This window comes from Mchenga conophoros, linkage group LG22 (assembly GCF_057382185.1).
Source record: "Mchenga conophoros isolate Kocher_MC1m ecotype Shallow Benthic linkage group LG22, M_conophoros_male_GT1.1, whole genome shotgun sequence".
NCBI lineage: Eukaryota > Metazoa > Chordata > Actinopteri > Cichliformes > Cichlidae > Mchenga > Mchenga conophoros.
Window position 1 is genome coordinate 23,157,071 of NC_140546.1, and position 20,963 is coordinate 23,178,033.

Here is a 20,963-nt window from a genome sequence, read left to right on the forward strand (position 1 = left end):
ACATGAGAGCTTATGCTCAGATTCATCAAATAAATTGTAACATTGATAGTAAATAAGCAAAGATATAAGCAAAGTTTTTTTTTCAAAGTAAAACAATCGTTTTGTCTTTTCATCAAATTTTGCAGCATCAGAGCCTGAATGACCTTTGACACTAGATGTAAGCTTATGGAGGTAATATGGTTATGCTTTTCACTCACACTTCTTACAGGCCATGTGGTCAGCTTGTTTCCACAATAGTTCAGTGACACTGAGATCCATTAACTATGTTTGATATTCCTTTTTTGTCCACTGCACTGGACAAAGACAGCCAGCTGCTTCTGCTGTTGTATATTTTGTAATAGTTTGGAGCTGTGTATAGGACCATTATCCTGCTGTAAGCAAACAAGTGTCCTAGGAGTATATCATAGAATTAAATAACATAGCTAGCCTTCTTTTTTATCAAGATCACTTTTATCTTGTACAAATCTCCTACTTTAATCCCACCATATTTATATTAGGCTTTTGACATCAGGCAGCCCCACCCCTCCTCCTCAGCACCTTTGTCTTTTTTTGTTCCACATCTTAAAACCTTAGACAAAGATAGGAATTGAAGGAATTGTCTGTCAGCAAGATGTGCCTGGGGAACCCACACCAACAGGGGGCCCCCAAGAGCGCTTGAAACGTCACAAAAGACAGTTTGATTAAATGTATTTCTTGTGCATGTGACATATCAGTAGTACAAGTTCATGCTACTGCTATAATCATTTTTACTGTCAGAGCCAGGATCATGCTCATGCACAGTGTAAGTATTTGTAAGAAGATTGGTGTCCAAGTAAGTTTTAAAAAATCATTTATCCCCTGGGGCTAAAAAGAAAAGAAAAAAATCAGAGGAAAAAAAAAGGAAGATAAACGTATGTTTCTGAGAATAATCACATATAAGCAGTTAATCATTAAGACTGGCTAACAGTGACATTAGCTAAACAAGAGCTTTTGGTTCAGTCAAGTTGTAGTGAGCTTAGGTGATGCTGCATGGAAACCACAGGCATTAAAGTTAATAATCTAGTACTAGCTCTCTATTTAGTTATTTTCTGTTTAATTTGTTTAATATTGTCTGTTTTACATTTGTCATGTGGCACTCGTCATGTAAAAATGACAAATTAAATTTAGGTCATTATAAACTCTTGTTGTGCCCTTTTGCACATTTAAAAAAAACAATTGACTTGTTTTAAAAGGGCACTGTCTGCTCGTTTATTTTATTTCTTTCCAGCACACTAGAAAAACATAATAATGGTTTATTAGATGCATACTGATCAAGCATGGACAACATATAGTTAATAATGGTGGCACTGAAGTAGGCTGTTGGTGATGAGTTTAGCTGGGGGCGGGGCCCCGAATCAAATTCTGCCCAGAAATATAGAGAACCAAGAGTGACATATTTTAATAATTCGTTAAATGTGTCAGGAACTAATTAAAATTGGAAATAAATAATGAATTAATTATGTTATTAATTCAGTGAACTTTGAATTAATTAATTAATTAATTGAATGCGGCATGAACTAATTAAAAATGGAAATGAATAAATAATTAAATATGTCATTAATTAATAAAATTTGGAAAAATAAATAAATAAACCTGTCATTAATGGATTAAAATAGAAAATAATTAATTTATTAAATCTTTCACTAATTAATTGATGTTGGAAATAAATAATTAATTAATTAATTAATTTTCAAATATGCTGTCGAATTTTCCACATAGGGCCTCTTTGCAAAAAGTTCTCTGATGTTTTCAGAGATGTGATGTTTCGTGAAAAGAGCAGTACACCCCGCTGCATGAAGTCTGTAGCCTTTTGGCCCCTTAACTCTTTAGAGCAAGCACATGAAGAAAGCTTTTTGGGTGGGATTGTATTCTGGACATGCAACTCCCCCAATTTATTGTTTCTTTGATAAGCACAAGAGATTTCATCTATGCTAAGATAATGAAGACTTTTCTCTAAATGATTAAGGACCTATTTACATTTATGTAGATGTAATCACGTAATGTTTATGTTATGTAATCATGTGATAAACCTGGATGAAGTAAAACAACAGGACGCTGTAATACACAGGTACGATGGCTGCTTAGAGAGCAACAGGACTGCTTTTCTTTCTATGTGACCCAGAACATCTGAGCTAAAATTGAGGTCACTGTATGCGCAAGTAATCCCTATGAGCCAGAAGCTCAGCCTTCAGGCTGCTCTAAATGCCTTGTCAGTATTTGTAATCCTAGGTCTGCATGACGTCACTGAGAGTGAATATTTTGGAAATGTCCGTCACACAGCTCTGGCCGTGAGTATTGGAGCCCCACCTATCAAACCTCCCGTTTAAAAGGGGCAGCCAATTAGAAGAAAGCTGGCTCAAAATAAGCATGACCTTAAAGGGTGAGGAGCTAAAATTGCTTCTTTCAGACAGCACCAAGTGGCAGTACAAGACTAACGAGTATTATTTTGAACTGTGAATCACACAAAGCTACTCTAGTGGAGTACCGGAATAAAAATGTGAAGCGTAATAGGTCCGCTTTAAGATCAGGGAGCAGGCGAAACAAAACTGTGCAATACTTTGTGCCGGTAATCCATTTCCCCTTTAACACCCTGACGTGTTGCCTCCACCCATGTAACGGCAGCCACCTCACTAACCACATCATGAGGTTATAATAACCACATCACATCTATGGCGAATGAGGTGGTGTGAAAATCTAACCTAATTTGGCTGAGATACGCGACTGTGTAAGCAGCAGGGTGTCCCCTGAGATGAGGCTCCGATTGAGGGAGCTGTGCGGTGCACTGCTAGCACGCTCTGTGAGCGTGTAATGGTCTTAATTATCATTTAGCACGGCAGCCTCATTGATGACGTATCAGGCCAGTGATGAAATAGTAGAGCAGAGAATAACAGAGGGGAAGAAATTTCAACATATAAAAACTTAAAGGCACGTGCACACACAAACTAGTAGATGACACACTGCTGCGAACCTTACATAGCAAAATACCCAGAGGTGCAAGGGGAATGCTGCAAACACACACATATATACGCACGCACTCGTTTCCGCCCAGCTGAGTGACATCTCTCTCTGTGAATTAGTCACGATGAATGATGTGTAACCAGCCATGACTCGTTCTGGCTGGGGAGATAGCTAATTCACTTTGTTTAATTAGTCAAAAAGTAGTAGAGCACACTCCCGCTCCCCAAACATACACTTCCACTGCACACCATCCACCCTATAATGAACCGGTGGAAAACAGACTGTCTGCCAGCATGAGTGATCTCTGACTCTTCATCTCTTTCTGTCTCCCTCTCGTGCACGCACGGAGCGCACACTTCGCCCGCTGCTTTGTGATACCCACACAGAGATTTCAAGCACTGTCTGAGGATCTCAGCTTCCGAGATGGAGTGCACCTCCTCTGCAGTGGACCGCATGGGGGAGGTATGCTTACGCTCGGCTGCAGCTTAAGGTTGCTGCAAAAAGGGCAGAAGACAAGTTGGTTCCAATGATAACTCATGCAGCCATATCAACACTTCGAGGTACACTGAAGAAGTGAAGCCCCTTGAAGCACTTTAAAACGAAATTTAGTCATTAAAAACAGCGAAACAGCCATTCTGAGTGTACAGCAATATACCAACTACTGTATACTTTAGCTTAATATAACCTTTACACATATAATATGAGCTGTAGTATAAACACCCTACACTACTGTAAATTTAGTATAGAGCTCATTCCTGCTCTTCCTGTAGTAGAAAAAAGTGATCTTCTGCATATTAAAAATGAGCCTTAGATAATCTTGTGACAACATCAGCGTTCAAAAGTTAATATCAGTGAGCCAGTTCCACCTTGCCCTGCTCCACTTTGTTACCATGGAGAGCTCCAATACCCTAAAGACAATAATAAGTGCGTGCACAGCATGCGGCAGAACATAATAAATAGATTTATGCGCAATTGTCACATTTAATACATTTACGGAGCGCGCTAGTGAATTCATTATTACACCATATGTTAATGCAGCTGGGTCCGTGGATTTTAGAGACTGTGTAGGGAGGTCTCCCCCTCCCCACCTCTCTCTCTCTCTTTCTCTCTCTCTCACCCTCTCTCTCTCGCTATCTCTCTCTCCTCGTGCGCACAGCGCTTTGAAGTGTAACCAACAACTGCTCTCCCTGAGTCAGTGGTCTAATATATGACAGGAAATATACTCCAGGAGCTCCTCGGCGCACATTGTTCTTTGTGGAGCTTGATCCACAGAAGCAGCGTGCCCCGGTGCTCTGGCTGGGAGGTCGCTCACAACTTGTGCTGAGGCTAGTTTAATCGGAAAGCAAAGCGCTGTCGGGGAACAAGGGAGGATCGATCGAGATAGTTACTCCTGACACAAGGGGAAAACGAGAAAATTCAGATGGTAAACGGTTATTGTGAGTAATAGGACGCACAGGAGCGTGTCGCGGGACATACAGCCGGGAGAAGCGGATCTGTTCTCCAACTAGAGATCTATGGAAGCGGGGAGAACCATATGGATACAGACGCCGTCTGCGGGAATGGGCTGCTGATGTACGATAGCGGGTCGGGCATGCACGTTGTGCAGACTGAAACAGGTTGGTTTCGCCTCAGTCAAACTTCAGCAGAATCAGATGTCGGACTGTTTTTTTAGCTGCTAACATTGAAGCGAATCAGCGGCGCTTACAAGCGGCGCACCGGGAGGCGACGGCAGTTTATTGTGGGGAAACTGCGCTGTAGCATTCACTGCATCTTTTTTGTTATAAGGGATTTCAGTGGTTAGCCTCAAAGAGGCATCTGGGTGAAGGTCATCCCCGATGCTGAGACGGATATTTAAACCTTTGCGTGCACGTGTGTGTGTTTAAAAATATATTTTATTATGGCTACTTTATGTGGCAGTTTCCAGCTCACATTCTCTTGACGTTCACTATGTATGCGAATGTTAGAGCAGTTTGCAGTTATTTAATTGGTGTCTATGAGTACATATAAAAAAAAAAGTTTGTCAATAAAAGTTTAAGGAGAACTGGTATAAGTGACTTTTATTAGCTTACCTAGTGTAGTATTTGATGTTTAAGCGTCTTTATCTCTGTATTAGTGTAAGACCACAGATGGATCCCTTGTGTAATGGAATCAAGAAAGCTGAGGGCTGTGATCTTGCTGTAGACCCTCGCCCTCCTCCTGCTAAGCTGGCTCGAGTGGAGCAACATGAGGGGGGACCCTCGACCCAGGAGAGGAGCAGACAAGGTAGTCCTGTGGCCAAAAACCCCTGCATGGCACAGAAACCCACCACAGCGAGGTCACAGGGAAAGAGCTGGCACAGCAGAGGTACATGGGGTGAAAAGATGAAGCCTAGGGTTTGAACCCATATATGTATTTTTTTAGTTTTACACGGATCTTCTGTGATTATGGCTCAGCTGTGTTATCAAATTCATTGAGCTTATCTCATAACCCTAAATGTGTTTTTTTAATTTCAGCTAGTTCTGATGCAAATGCATGTATAAAAAAATACTTTGTATAAGTTGATGAATTACTTCTAATTACCCAAATGGTTTGGTGTATGGCATCATGCATGTCTGTCACCGCAGGGAGCCTGCTGCCGGTGTTCTGTGTGGTGGAGCACACGGAAAGCCCTTTGGAAGGAGAGAGGAGAGAAGAGCATGCTGAGTTTGTGTTGGTTAAGAGAGATCTGCTGTTTAACCAGCTGATAGAGATGGCCCTGCTGACACTGGGATATTCACACAGTTCTGCAGCACAGGCAAAAGGTAAAAACACTTGCAGTGCAAAGAAAGCGCAGCTTAAACTCTAAATCTTTCTTATTTTCACCTATGTATGTGCGTGTGTTCAGGTCTGATCCAGGTGGGTAGGTGGAACCCGGTGCCTCTGTCCTACGTAACCGACGCTCCAGAGGCAACAGTGGCAGACATGCTGCAGGATGTTCACCACGTTATCACACTTAAAATTCAGCTGCACAGGTAGAGAGCAGACAGCACTCATATCAGTATGTTTGCCTTCAGGGTCATATCTTTGTCCTGTTTGTGTGAGTTATACATTGCTGCACAAATGTACATTCAGATGAAGTTTAAAGTGGTTAAATCATAGGTTTTAGTAATGACACTGAGTCAGCATATGCAATACCAGCACTTTGACACCAAATGTACTTTTCCTATTGTTTTTTTTATATATATATATTCTATGAAAACAGTGTACTGCAAATAAAGACGGACCTGATATCATTATTGTTATCTGAAGCTTCTTGAGCTTAAGTGTGCTTGTGATTTCTTTATTGCATTAGACAGTACATGTGCTTCAGCATTTAGACAACAATCCATGTTGGTGTCTTCTTGAAGGGATACTACTGAGCTTCTCTGGCTCTGACCGGAGCTTTTTCAGTAAATAACCATGTTGAGAGATTCTAATGAAATATGCCATTAAGTTACATCATGGAAGGTCTAGTAGTGTTTCACTTTGTTGTCAAAGTAAAACACTGCTGAGCTTAAATATACCTTTAAACAGTAATATACTAAAATCATCTAGTTCTTTTTTTTCTTTGACCTTTGTGTAGCTGTCCTAAATTGGAGGACTTGCCAGCCGAGCAGTGGAGTCACTCGACGGTGAGAAATGCTCTGAAAGAGCTCCTCAAGGACATGAACCAGAGCTCACTGGCCAAGGAGTGCCCACTGTCCCAGGTATACAAAAGAGAGATAATAATCTAAACTTGACTAAAATTCAAAATTAGCATTTAACATGCATGCAATTTAATCTTCTGTGCCCTCTTTGACATGTGGCAAAGAGTAAGCAAAGGGTCCAGTAGTTAGACAGGAAGTCCAGATGCAGAGATAGATAAGGTGTGGGGGCAGAGCACAGGAGGGAGAAACAGATAAAGAGAGATGGTTATCTCCTTAAAAGCCATGCTGCCTGCTTGCTGCCTATCTTGATCCTGTTGATTTTCAGTCCTTTGCTGTTTAGCCTTTTCTGCACTCTGGACTGATTCAGCGATAATCTAAATGTAATATCTTCAATTCTTGTGTGTTTAATTAAGCAAATACAGACACAACTGCAGAAATAATTGTCATTAATCACGCAGTGTTTGGGGAAGGCCTTTTTATGAATATTCATAATTATCAACCTGGTCGATCTATTATTTTGCCCGAGGCGTAGGACAGCTACAGTCTGATAGAGGATAACTGTTCACCGTCTTCTCTCTACCTCAGATTCCTCTCTTCTCTGCCGTGTTAAAATCTGATACAAGCAAATCCTTCCTCCCCCATCTCTCTTCCTCTCCTATCACTACCTTAACCCCCCTCTCTTGTTTGCGGGAAGCAGATTAAAATAAATATGAGAAGATGAAAGGTGTAATAAGATGTAAAGATTGCACAGGATAGTCTTCAGGGACAAACCATGTGTGTGTGTGTGTGTGTGTGTGTGTAAGAGTGAGTGAATGAGAGACAGAGGCATAGTCTCTGATGACCTGTAGTGTTTTGTTTAACTGCACACTCACACACGCATGTATGCATGGATGCATGCATACCCACACAGCTCACACACTGACACTCTCATCTGTCTTTATTATCCTATTTACCTGGGGGTCTTTTTAATAACACAGATCTGAGTTCATTAATATCAGATGTGTGAACAGCTGAGACACCCAAGCCGCCCATAGCAGGAGCTCAGAAAATGTAATGAATTTCTATTGTCTTTTCCCCTCTGTTTCAGAGTATGATATCGTCTATTGTAAATAGCACTTACTATGCAAATGTCTCAGCTGCCAAGTGTCATGAGTTTGGCCGATGGTACAAGCACTTCAAGAAGTCCAAATGCTTCAAGGGTGAGAGAACTCAAAACACACCTGTGAAGTATTACAGCATGTCTGATACACTCTAGATACTGATTATATGAGCTTTGTCCTACTAACAGGCGTCATACACTTTTAGCAACTTGAATAAAAAGATGAATGCTTCACCATTTTCATTTTATAGGGAAATTTTACAGTGCAGTAGCAGGAAAAGCTGTTGAACCCTTTAAAATAAGCCGTATGAATTTGTTTTTAGAGATAGCCAAATCGTTGAATAAGTTATAACTATGAACAGATACAATTATTTTATGAACTTTTACAAAAATAGTTGTATTCTTCAAAGTAAACCTTTGATCTTGGTTACACACAAACACAGTTCGGTGCGCTTTGCACATTTGTGACATTACTGTGGTGACAAAAGTTCGCAGGCATCCACCAAAACATGCAATTTAAAAGTGCCCCTTTATTATAATTCAGCACAGTATACCACTGCCAGTTACCTATAACCTCAATATTACACATACAGCCGAATTATTACCAGTACTCCTCAAGGGATTTGGATAAGATTGTCCAGTGTTGAGTTGGTGGGGTGATGTCAGTGGCTTCTGCTCCTCAAATGCAAAAAATCTTAGCTTATCTTAGCTTAAAAATCATTAACTGTTCAACAATGTCAACAAAAAAAAAGAAAATATTGCATGAAAGCAAACTTTATGATAGAAGTGTTGTAGGAAATTGCATGCTATTAGATTAGTACTTAATAAAGTGAAAGTTTCCCACCATTGTAGGTGTCTCCAAGACCAGTTTGTGCAAACCGCACAAACCACCTGTCACAACTACTAAACATGTACAATACAGATTAAAAAAAAGTCTCTGAATATCTTTGCTGATGACCACAAATGCTATTTAAAGCAAGGACTCAGTAAACATGGAGTCTAATCCTTGAAATATGAATGGAGTACGTCTTAGAACAACTTAACTTATAAATTAAAGATGATCTTGAACAGGAATCATATCAGTTCCCAGACAACACCCATCTACCATCTGGGGCCAGGATGTTGGTGTCAGCTACACAGCTGCAAAGTGTCATGACTGTATTGTACATGATTGTGATGTAACCATGAAGGGACAGGCTTACACACCTGCCAAACCTGCCAAAGTTCCCAGAACTGGCTTTTCTTTTTTATTCGGGATGAGGTTTTACCAGTACGACAAACAGTAAAATACAAAATGCACAACAATAAAAGAACCAGAGCCCAGAGAGACAGTTAATCAATAAATTGTTTATGGAGAACACAAACCACTACTTAGGGCAATAAAAGTGGACTGTATTCCAAAGTGAAACCATGATCCCATGGGTGGAATACAGTGGAGGGAGTATTATGATACATCAAGATGCTTAACTAGCTACAAAATGGCTTCAAATGAAGAAAATCTATCTTCTGGTCCAGTCTAAACTTAGGCTTAAACCTAACAGAGATGCCAGTTGATGACCTGAAGAAGCTTATTTTGTTTTTCTTTACTTAAACTTGCGATCATATATGACCTGGTGACCAGATATTGAAGAAAACCTGGGTTCACCCACTTTTTCCTGCCACAATGTAAATCATCCTGTGACTTGGAGATGTTATTAGCACTTGAACAATGAGTAAAAAATAGTCCTGCCTCTTCTTTCCTTGTCCTTTACCAGACATTGACAACTGTTCTGACCAGTCCTCACATATGACCCTCAGCCAGCCAGCCACTGGTACCCCCGCTGACCAGAGCTCAACTCTCCTTTTCCCTCGTGGAGCGGTTGCCAACATATCCAACTGCCCACCTCTCAGTCTGCGCCCTCCTGGGCTGGTAACCCAGCCTCTGAGCTCCCAAATGGTCAACCAGCAGCTGGTGATGGCCCAGTTTCTAAACCAGCAGTATGCTGTTAGTCGCATGCTTGCTGGCCAGGGTTTGGCATCGTCACCACAGCAGTATCTGAACCATCCCCCTGTAGGGAGGGCTCCTGCCAAGGTCTTCTCTAAAGCTCCTGATCCCCAAGCCCTGCAGCAAGTGCAGTGCGGCCCGGGTGGAAGCTCTTCTGCCGGACTGCAAAACCAGACCTTGGCTGCGTCTTCCACTGGACCATCAGAGGTGCCGATTGACATCTACCAGAACGTGAGGGAGGAGCTCAAGAGAGCAGGCATCTCCCAAGCCGTCTTTGCCCGGGTGGCATTTAACAGGACCCAGGTATGGTTGCAGGAGAGAGCAAAATAAAAGATGCTGAAATCGAATTTTAAAGCAGTTTTCAACTCTTTGGTGGTGATTAGGTTGCTCGTGCCCTGGTAAGCTAAGTGTGTTCTGTGAATATGTGAGTGTGAGATGGTTGGCACACTGGCATGGCCTTTGCCGTAGTGCCTCCTCCCCCTTGTGCATGTGTGTTTGTATGCGTGTGTGAGTGTGTGTTTGTGCCAGCTCTCTGCGGCACAAAGCCGGTGCCAGCACTGAAGCAGCAGCTGGGCCAACTAATCACAACCCCTCAGAGAACTGCTGCCTCCCTCTCTACCTCTATATCTCGCTGTCCATCTCACCACCTTTCATTTCATCATTAGCCCTTCTATTCATTTAATCTCTAACCCCCATGGTCAATCCATCTATATTTAATCTCTCCCTTACTTTGTCCATTGGTCTCCTTCATTTTGTATCCATATCTCCCTCTACTATCGCCTCCTCTCTAACACTAAAATGCTTTGTTGTCTGTGTCCATCATCTTATATTCACTAGTGTGCCCACAGAAATGGGGCTCAAAGGACCGGCTAAGCCCGTTGTTATTATTATTATTACCTTCATTATCATTTTCATCACAATAAGCAGAGTTAGTTATTATCCACCCCCATGTTTCCCTGTTGCCAAGTCCAAGGTGCTCTGGTGCCAGCCATACAAGTTGGGCACGATGCCAAAACGTCATCTAAAAGCGAGGGAAGCATTTGTCATTTGACGACTCACATCAAGCCTCCATCTCTTCAGAAGGCAGGGTTTGCTGGGCAGCTCCAACCACAATCTATTATTTGAATAAGAAGGCTGTTTCCTCTAAAGCCATTTCTCTGCCAGTGTGAAATCTGATTTCCTTTCAGGGAAGGAATCCCTGAAATTTGCATGTGGTGTTTGAACGCTTCCCTGTATAGACAGATACAGACAGAATAATGCTAGATGTACAGGCGAGCAGCATGCTAAGCACTGACTAGAAGCTGGCTGTGAAACCCTAAACTGCAAGGTTTTGTCAAGATGCCACTGAATAGGATTCAGAGTTGGATACGAGGCTATTGCTGAATTCCTTTAGTTTCACAAGAAACTTTACATTTATCATCTTTAAATGAAGACAGTGAAAGAATACATAATATTTCATGAGACCTTTTCCATTTGTGGTTCCTGAGAGACTGGAGCTTTTAATACCTGACCTGAATCATTTTGTTTGTGAAAGCTGAACATTCAACATGAAGGAAAAGAATTCAGGTTTATGAGTTCATATAGCTTTAAAGCAGAATTACAATATCTGTCATCCCTCTGTACAACTGAATGCTTACTTTTCCTCTGCTTCAAAGAAATGTTGCAGTTTGGAGTTAGATGAGCTCATCAGTATTGCTATCATATTTGATAAGAGCATTACTGATTGTTATCTTAACTCAGTAGTTCTTCTGGCATAAACCTTTTCAGAAAATGTCTATCTACCGTTAAGAATGAGAAATGATCCATAAGTAATTCTAGAAGAATAAAGGTCAGCATCACGGCACTGGTGAAGACTTGTTTCTTTTTTTCTATCATATACAGTGGGGCAAAAAAGTATTTAGTCAGCCACCGATTGTGCAAGTTCCCCCACCTAAAATGATGACAGAGGTCAGTAATTTGCACCAGAGGTACACTTCAACTGTGAGAGACAGAATGTGAAAAAGAAATCCATGAATCCACATGGTAGGATTTGTAAAGAATTTATTCGTAAATCAGGGTGGAAAATAAGTATTTGGTCAATAACAAAAATACAACTCAATACTTTGTAACATAACCTTTGTTGGCAATAACAGAGGTCAAACGTTTACTATAGGTCTTTACCAGGTTTGCACACACAGTAGCTGGTATTTTGGCCCATTCCTCCATGCAGATCTTCTCGAGAGCAGTGATGTTTTGGGGCTGTCGCCGAGCAACACGGACTTTCAACTCCCGCCACAGATTTTCTATGGGGTTGAGGTCTGGAGACTGGCTAGGCCACTCCAGGACTTTCAAATGCTTCTTACGGAGCCACTCCTTTGTTGCCCGGGCGGTGTGTTTTGGATCATTGTCATGTTGGAAGACCCAGCCTCGTTTCATCTTCAAAGTTCTCACTGATGGAAGGAGGTTTTGGCTCAAAATCTCACGATACATGGCCCCATTCATTCTGTCCTTAACACGGATCAGTCGTCCTGTCCCCTTGGCAGAAAAACAGCCCCATAGCATGATGTTTCCACCCCCATGCTTCACAGTAGGTATGGTGTTCTTGGGATGCAACTCAGTATTCTTCTTCCTCCAAACACGACGAGTTGAGTTTATACCAAAAAGTTCTACTTTGGTTTCATCTGACCACATGACATTCTCCCAATCCTCTGCTGTATCATCCATGTGCTCTCTGGCAAACTTCAGACGGGCCTGGACATGCACTGGCTTCAGCAGCGGAACACGTCTGGCACTGCGGGATTTGATTCCCTGCCGTTGTAGTGTGTTACTGATGGTGACCTTTGTTACTTTGGTCCCAGCTCTCTGCAGGTCATTCACCAGGTCCCCCCGTGTGGTTCTGGGATCTTTGCTCACCGTTCTCATGATCATTTTGACCCCACGGGATGAGATCTTGCGTGGAGCCCCAGATCGAGGGAGATTATCAGTGGTCTTGTATGTCTTCCATTTTCTGATGATTGCTCCCACAGTTGATTTTTTCACACCAAGCTGCTTGCCTATTATAGATTCACTCTTCCCAGTCTGGTGCAGGTCTACAATACTTTTCCTGGTGTCCTTCGAGAGCTCTTTGGTCTTGGCCATGGCGGAGTTTGGAGTCTGACTGTTTGAGGCTGTGGACAGGTGTCTTTTATACAGATGATGGGTTCAAACAGGTGCCATTCATACAGGTAACGAGTGGGGGACAGAAAAGCTTCTTACAGAAGACGTTACAGGTCTGTGAGAGCCAGAGATTTTCCTTGTTTGAGGTGACCAAATACTTATTTTCCACCCTAATTTACGAATAAATTCTTTACAAATCCTACCATGTGGATTCATGGATATTTTTTTTCACATTCTGTCTCTCACAGTTGAAGTGTACCTCTGGTGCAAATTACTGACCTCTGTCATCATTTTAAGTGGGGGAACTTGCACAATCGGTGGCTGACTAAATACTTTTTTGCCCCACTGTATGGTGATCATCGCTAACCATTTCTCACTTGAAGGTCGAGATATTATCTTAAGTTGCCGCTTGTTTTAAATTATGTGAGTTTTGAATAAAATGAAGAAAGCAAAGTTGGTGTCCCTTAAACCATTTTTATACCACTAACATCATGTATGTTATACATTACTATATATAGATCGACCTGGAAAGGATGTGCTGCTAGGACATTTACTAACATGTACTTGAGAAGCCAGATGGCAATCCTGTGGAGGTAACAATGTGCGGTAGAGAGGGCAGTGGACTTTTTGACCAGATTGTATAACACAATCTTGGAGGATGAGAGGATGCCTCAAGGATGGAGAAGAAGTGTGATGGGACCACTTTTCAAGGAAGAGAGAGTACGTGAGTGAATGACAGGGAGACAGGTGGAAAGGTGAACATGCAAGGAGCAGACTTAGAGGTAGATGAGTTTAAATACTTGGGGTCAACAATCCAAAGCAACGGAAAATGCAAAAAAGAAAGTGAGAAGAAGTGTAGGCAGGATGGCTCTGGTGGAGACGAGTGCCAGGGTTGTGACAGAAGGATAGCAGGAAGAGTGAAAAGGAAGGTTTACTAGATAGTCACGAGACCTGCTGTGATGTATGGTTTGGAGACTAGCAAAAAGACAGGAGGCTGAGCTGGAGGTGGCATCACAGGGACAGCTCTGGTTGAGCAGTTTGGAGACAAAGTTAGAGAGGAAAGGCTGAGATGGTTTGGACATGTGCAGAGATGGGATAGAGGATATAATGGACAAAGGATGTTGAATACTGAACTTCCAGGCAGGAGGAAAAGAGGAAGTCCTCTGAGGAGAGGACATTCACAAGGTTGGTGTGACAGAAGAGGATACTAAGGATAGGGTGAGATGAAGATGGTCTGCTGTGGTGACCCCTAAAGGGAGCCGCTTATAGAAGAAGGAAAAAAATCCATCACAAGTATCAACTTACGCTGATTTTTCTGTGTGTTTATCAGGGCCTACTCTCTGAGATCCTGCGAAAGGAGGAGGACCCGAAACACGCCTCCCAATCTCTGCTGGTCAACCTACGGGCAATGCACAGCTTCCTGCAGCTCCCAGAGGCTGAGAGGGAGCGCATATACCAAGAGGAGAAGGAGAGAAGTCTGACTGTATTCACACCCAGCTGCAACAACACGCCACCGAGGTCCTCACAGGTCAGCCAGCAAAAGACTGAAAGACATGAAAACAAAAGTCTTGTAAACCAGCTGTGAAAGGTTAAAGTTGTTCATAAAACAGCATTGAAATATTCAAGTGTGAGTTCTGTCACTTGGCTCAACTATGCCTGTGTTAGCTCTCAAAGTGGAGCATTTTCAAATAAAAAAAACATAAAAACCTTTGCCTGTTATCTGTTTCATAGTCCTCCTATTGCCCATTACTTTGCATAGCCTGTATTTAAACCTGGTTTTCCTTCTTGTTTGCTTCTTTTTAGTCAAGACTGTCCCCAGTTACAGCAGACAGAGGACTGCGGACAGACAGCTGCGTTCTCAATGTCAGCGCCTCTATCTATGAGGAGATCCAGCATGAGATGAAGAGAGCCAAAGTGTCTCAGGCGCTGTTTGCGAAGGTTGCCGCCTCCAAGAGCCAGGTACTTTGCTTCTTGTTAGTTTAAATCTGAGCATACAAACCACCCAATCGTTTCTATCGCTTGATGAAATGCTCAATTTTAGCATTCATTTATGACTCCATCGCCTCAGTTAAAGCAGCGATGGATACCGTGTGTGGAGGAAAGCCCAGATAATCAACCAGCAGCTGTACTCTGCAGAGGACTATCATCAGTGCATCAGACTGCTATTGTGTCCTAAATTATCGCTTTAATAGTCACCATACACACATACACACCACTCGCTTGTGCACACAAACATACAGTAAGAGCACATGCAAGTAAAACGTGATCGCGCGCACAGAGACACAGCAACACTAATACAAATACACACACACAAGCACGATTTGAGTGTTTATTGTTCTCATTTTTATGGCGGCCCCATAAGCTTGTTATTGCCTTTTGTTTTGAGGATAATTTCCCTTCATGGAATGGGGGGATTTTAGCTGTCTCATTTTCTCTTCCTCTCGAGCACATCTCCAATTTTTAGCTTCTTTCTTGCTTGCTTTCTTTTTTCTTTTCTTTCTTTCTTTCTTCTCCCATATAACTCCCTCTTCTTTCTACTCATCATCAAGATGTTTGGAGGTCATTCAGCGGTCATGCCAGTACAGCCAGGTGGTCCAAAACCCCTGAGGTTCTTTCACTGGCCTCCATTTTTTTACCTTACTTTCTTTAACCCCCACCCCTGTTTCCCTTTATTCTCTCGCACTCTCTCTATCTTTTATCCCCCACCCCACCCCCCGTATTACCCGGTTGTTTGGCAGGCAGAGCCATGCAGCATCTCCCTGTTCTATCTGCACTGTGCATCTGGATGGCATTGTGTGCTAGAGTTGGGCTACAGCCAGGTGTGTGTGTGTGTGTGCGCGCGCGTGTGAGCATATCAGCTTGCTTGCAAACATAATCATCCTCAGTTCATGAGTCTGAAACTAGCTTGGCTTTACGTTCCTCAATCTGTCACTCACAAGTTTCTTCCTTCATGATACACAAACAATTCATGCTGATAAGAAAATCTTGCTATAATCTTCAGATTATCTGGCAGATCCAAAACATTTTTTTTTGATTTGTATGTATATTGAGAACACACTGAACCAGTTTGGAGTCAATGTATAGAGAAAGTTATTGTGAATTCATTTTTTCCCCCTTTGGTCAATCCCTTTCACTGTATATAGGGTGCCAACATACATAAGCTAATTAAATGTAAGGCTGCAAATGCTGTCGCTAAACATGCATCTTCAAATTTCTGCTGGCAGTCTACAAGGCTTAAACTGAACCCCAGCTTAGCCTCTTTTTTAATGTGTGAGTTTACTCATGTTCTGCAACCTTTAAATTACCTTTTTTTATCTTATCAGTCTGCTGTACTGTACTGTAAGCATTTTAAAATAGACATAAACAGCCTGAAAGGGGTTGTCAAACATAACAGCATAGTCATATTGATATGGTCACGTTGTGTGATCTAAGTGTGTCGTTGGGGAGAAAACAGCAGCACTTTGTGCTGGAAATTTTTCCAGTGACATGACTAAACACATTGAAACCAATTCTAACTGAATGTAAGGCTGCTTATTCCCTTGCCCTTTATTAGTGAATGTGCTTTTAAGATATTTTAAGAGTTGTTAAGCAACTGTAGCCACCTTGTGCATATGCACATATTTCCTGTAGGGATGGTTGTGCGAGCTGCTGCGTTGGAAGGAGGAACCCAGTCCAGAGAACCGGACGCTGTGGGAGAATCTGTGCATGATCCGCCGGTTCCTCAGCCTGTCCCAGAATGAAAGAGATGCCATCTACGAACAGGAGAGCAGCAACATGACTGCACAACAGCACTGCATTGACAGGTTCACCCTGCTAAGCAATGACAATACATTGGTAAGACTTCCAAAAGTGACAAACATTATCAACAGACACTCTGACTTCAGTAGATCTTGCTTGAGAAGAAAACTATTATGTATTAGAGTTTTAAACAGCTATATACATGGCAGAAAACACTTGAGGCTAAGGTGTACTGACTTTAATTTTGTAATTTAAAAAAGTTATGGATAAAAAGTTATCAGAAATCTGAAAGTGAATACATCACATTGAATGCCAATAGATCTCTAGGGCGTGCAATGGAAAAGCAGCAGAGTAATGACAGCTAAATGCCAGAGATGTCAGAAAAAAAAAGATGATTACCACATTAAGCAATGATCCGTGAGGCTGATTAGTTATTTTTCTTTCCCTTCCATTGCTTGTGCATGGATTGATGGCTTGATTATAGGACAAACTCAAAGATAAAATGGTTGCATACCCTTCTGTTTGTGAACATACAGCCCACTGCCTAGCATATCATTGCATCATTGCCCATGTAGTGTTGACAAGAAAAGTCAACACCACATGGGCAAATTCAGATCCTGATGTGCATTTGCAGACATCAGTTCTGGGTGGCTGCACTGCAGATCACCTCACATGTGAACACTAAGGAGATTAAGATCAAACGGTCTCCACTACCCTTGATTTCACACCAGCCCAGATCATCGTGTCCTGTGCCTTTGCTCATATAGCAGCAAATCAGTGTCTAAACTCTGCAGATTCAATTAGATATGGTAAAAAAAACACAAAAACAAAACACAATGGATGGGTGTGCATGTTAAGTTGTAGTTTCATTTTAACATAAAAGGTGACATTTCTTGAGCGAAACAGTCTCTGTTGACTTCACTTTATTTCATTCACAACTATTTAAAGTCAAACATAGTACTGCTCACACTCAAAACTAGAAAAATTTAAATACCAACCTTTTTGCTCTAATCACTTCTAATTTCTCTCATCAGTACCAACGCAGCTCTTTGATGCCACAGCAACACCATCTACAACCCCATCAACCCCTTCAGCCCGAGACAGGACCTCACCTTTCCCCGACACAACCCTGCGCTGCATCGCCAGCTGAGTCTGATGCTGGCGGTGCCTGGCAGCACTTGAGAGTACATTTGCAGGGCAGAGGCAGCAGCAATGGTGAGAGAGGGGACAGTAAAGAATGGGTTGAGGGTGGAAGAGAAAACAGGGACAGTTTAGGTGGGGACTGGGGTTGTGCTGGAACCGTGAGGGACAGAGGTGCAGAAAACAGCGAACAGGTATGGGATGGAAATATAGGGAAGGAAGACATAGATGACATCACGGGAGATGGCAAAAAAGGGAAGGTTAAGGAGAAGCTGTCTGTGAAATGGCCCAACATGAAGAATGAGGAACAGTGTAGGGCTGGGGTTTGTTCAGAGACAGATAATGAGGTAGAAAGTTACAAGGAGGTCCAATGTCAGGGGTTAAATGTGTCCAGAGATGCCCTCGGTATCCTGCAAAGTTTCATCAAGGACGTGGGCCTCAACCCAGACGAGGAAGCGGTCCACACCTTGTCTGCCCAGCTGGGCTTACCTAAACATATAATTCGCAACTTCTTCAATAGCCAGGACCAAGGACAAAGCCAAGACTACAGCCCAAAACACAGTCGCGACCACAAGCATTACTGCACAGACCCAAACATCTTGCAGGCTAATGTGACTGCACAGGAACTGGAAGAAGGTGGAAAAACAGAAACAGAACAAAAGGAGGAGAACTTAACAGGAAGAAATGAAACAAGTGAGATGACTGTATTAAAAGAATCGGATGTTGGCACTCAAACTATTCCCCCTATGAAGGAAGAGCAGGAGAGCTACATTTAACCCGCATACATCCAGTAACATACAGCAGCTTGGACAAGCCATACTTACCATTTAGACCCAGGACCGGGTGCTTCTCCTCTCTGAAACATAGCAACTTCGGTGCAAATGCTTCTCACTTAAAATATTGCTCCAGTCCAGAGTCACAGCGTGTTGGTATTTATGTGTTTATAGGCTTGCATTGTTACACACTGTGGAAAGACTAATAAAATACTGTGTATACCACAGCTTTCATAACCAGAGACTTAAGTTATGTAATTACATAGAAAGCTGTACTGTGATTTGAGGATTCTTGATGCACTTGAGACAGTTTACTGTGACTGAACTTTAGTACATAGTTTCCATGTATAGTTATATTTCTGGGTGGAGTGCTGGGAACCAATACAATGAGCCTCAGATTACATATCTCTATTTAAAAAGAGTAAGTGTAGTTGGTTGACTGACATTTTTGAAAAACGGCCATACCAGAAATGCCTTGAAGAGAGTGGCACTGCCAATCATGTTGTTCTTTTGTTTTTTTTAGGTGTATCTTCACCATTTTTGTTTTAATTGTGCTAACCGTGCTTTGTGGTTTGGCTTTTGTCTGAGTCGTTTACTCTTTACCTCATAAATTTCACTGTTCACGTTTCGCTCTTATTAAATAACAAGTTTCCTGTTGTCGTTTTAAATTAAATACTTACTGGGAAAGGACTGGGATCATGTAACACCCATAGTATGTTACTAGCCACATGATTACATTAAACAATATGTCATCTTATAAACTTCAAGTATAATCATTTGGAAGAAGTTATTTTCTAGGGACAGATGCTGATGATGACATTAAATTGGTAAAAAAAAAAAAAAAAGCCAGTGTCAATATTCTTTATATATAAACTGTATATACAGACATGTGACAAAGAAAGTTTGTGTACTGGCCCACTCTTGTTTACAATGTTGATTGAGTTTATTGAAGTTTGCACTTTTGCACAACTCTCCTAAGGTCCTACCTCATCATTTTAATCAATTATTGAGGTCTGGACTTTAACTGGGTTATTCCAACACATTTCCTTTTTCAGCTATTCTGTTGCAGTTGTGGGATCATTGTCATGTTGCAAGATGCAATTTTTGCCAAGTTTAAGTGGTAGGAAAGATGGCCTCACATTCGACTCTTTAATACTTTGATATACAGAGGAATTCGTGGTCAACTCAGTGGCTACAAGGTGTAAGCCCAAATAATCACCCCTCCTCCACCATGCTTGACAGTTGGTACAAGTTGTTTGTACTGATATGCTGAGTTTGGTTTTCACCAAGTGTTGCACTGTGCATTATGGCCAGACATCTCTACTTTGGTCTCATCAGTCCAAAGAAGTCTTGTGGTTTGTTCTTTGCAAAGCTAAGCTGTGCTTTTTAGAGAGAAGAGTCTTTCTCTTGGCAACCCTTCCAAACAAGACATACTTGTTCAGTCTTTTTTTCCCCAATTTTTCCCTTCTAACAGAGGCCTGTAGAGTCTGAGACGTAGCTCTTGGGTTTTCTGCAGTTTCTCTGAACATTGCACAGTCTGACCTTGGGGTAAATTTGCTGGGAACAATGTGTCATTTTGTTAACTCACACACACGAATGCTCCAGACTGGCAAACTGCTAAAAAAATTCTGCTTTTATAGAGGTGCTCACATTTGCTGATGATCAGTTAATCAAGTGTATTTGATTATCAGTGGGGTCTTTGTTTACTAACTATCCAGCATTGCATTTTACTTAACAGCCTAACACAGAGACACACTCCGCTCCAAACAGTGTTGAGACTACTGTAAGGTGTAGTGACACCACTTCTAAGTTGCCATATGCATAATTTTCTTCATTATGTTCTGCAAGAAAAAAAAGGTATTGTGTTGTCACACATCACTAAATTTACATGATAATGCTGATATATCTCTGATAGGCCGACACTGGCCAATAACATCAGCCAAAAGATGGACAGGCTCCATAAACAGTGACATTTGAATTTACAAAGAATAATACAGGTTTAACTGCAGAACCTATTGAGCCACTAAATAAAATAAAGGACGAATAACCAATCAGAATGGTATCTAAAATGTCTGTACTTGAAATGGTGCAATGTTTATTTCTATATCTCAAGATTGTCCAGTATCAGGCTTATCATTATATGCTAACGAATGAACAAGTTGGTTTCTGAAACAGTGTACACATAGAATTTCTATTCATGTTTGAATCTGTAAATCTCTCAAAATATACAGTCAATATTTTAAAAGTCTTTTAAAAGTTTAGTTCTCATTTTATTCTTCCCATAGAGTGGGCTGCAAGTGTGCGCAGTGTTTAAAGTTTAGCTCTGAAAGAAAGACTGTGAACATAGTGTATATTTAAAAAAAGAAATTTGGAAAATGTTTAACTTTTAACATGTTTTCATTATGGAGTGCCAAGAGTGACAAAATGAATGAATTAGATACACCATTAAATAATTAATTAAATGTGTCAATAAT

At 41.5% G+C, this 20,963-nt stretch overlaps 1 protein-coding gene across 2 annotated transcripts; it reads left to right on the top strand.

The window, feature by feature from the left end:
* The first annotated feature begins 4,184 nt into the window (after positions 1-4,184).
* On the top strand, positions 4,185-19,518 carry satb1a (SATB homeobox 1a). 2 transcript variants are annotated; one of them, XM_085263171.1, is made up of 11 exons: positions 4,185-4,592; positions 5,090-5,319; positions 5,580-5,756; positions 5,840-5,966; positions 6,557-6,680; positions 7,708-7,819; positions 9,474-10,006; positions 14,169-14,366; positions 14,642-14,797; positions 16,469-16,672; positions 17,611-19,517. In XM_085263171.1, exons 2-11 carry the CDS (start codon positions 5,103-5,105, stop codon positions 18,490-18,492), a joined length of 2,730 nt encoding a protein of 909 aa, XP_085119297.1. In that variant the 5' UTR covers positions 4,185-4,592; positions 5,090-5,102; the 3' UTR covers positions 18,493-19,517. The 2 variants fall into 2 exon arrangements, with proteins under 2 accessions (XP_085119297.1, XP_085119296.1); XM_085263170.1 differs by lacking the exon at positions 4,185-4,592 and having other exon boundaries at positions 5,079-5,319; positions 17,611-19,518.
* Positions 19,519-20,963: the final 1,445 nt, after the last annotated feature.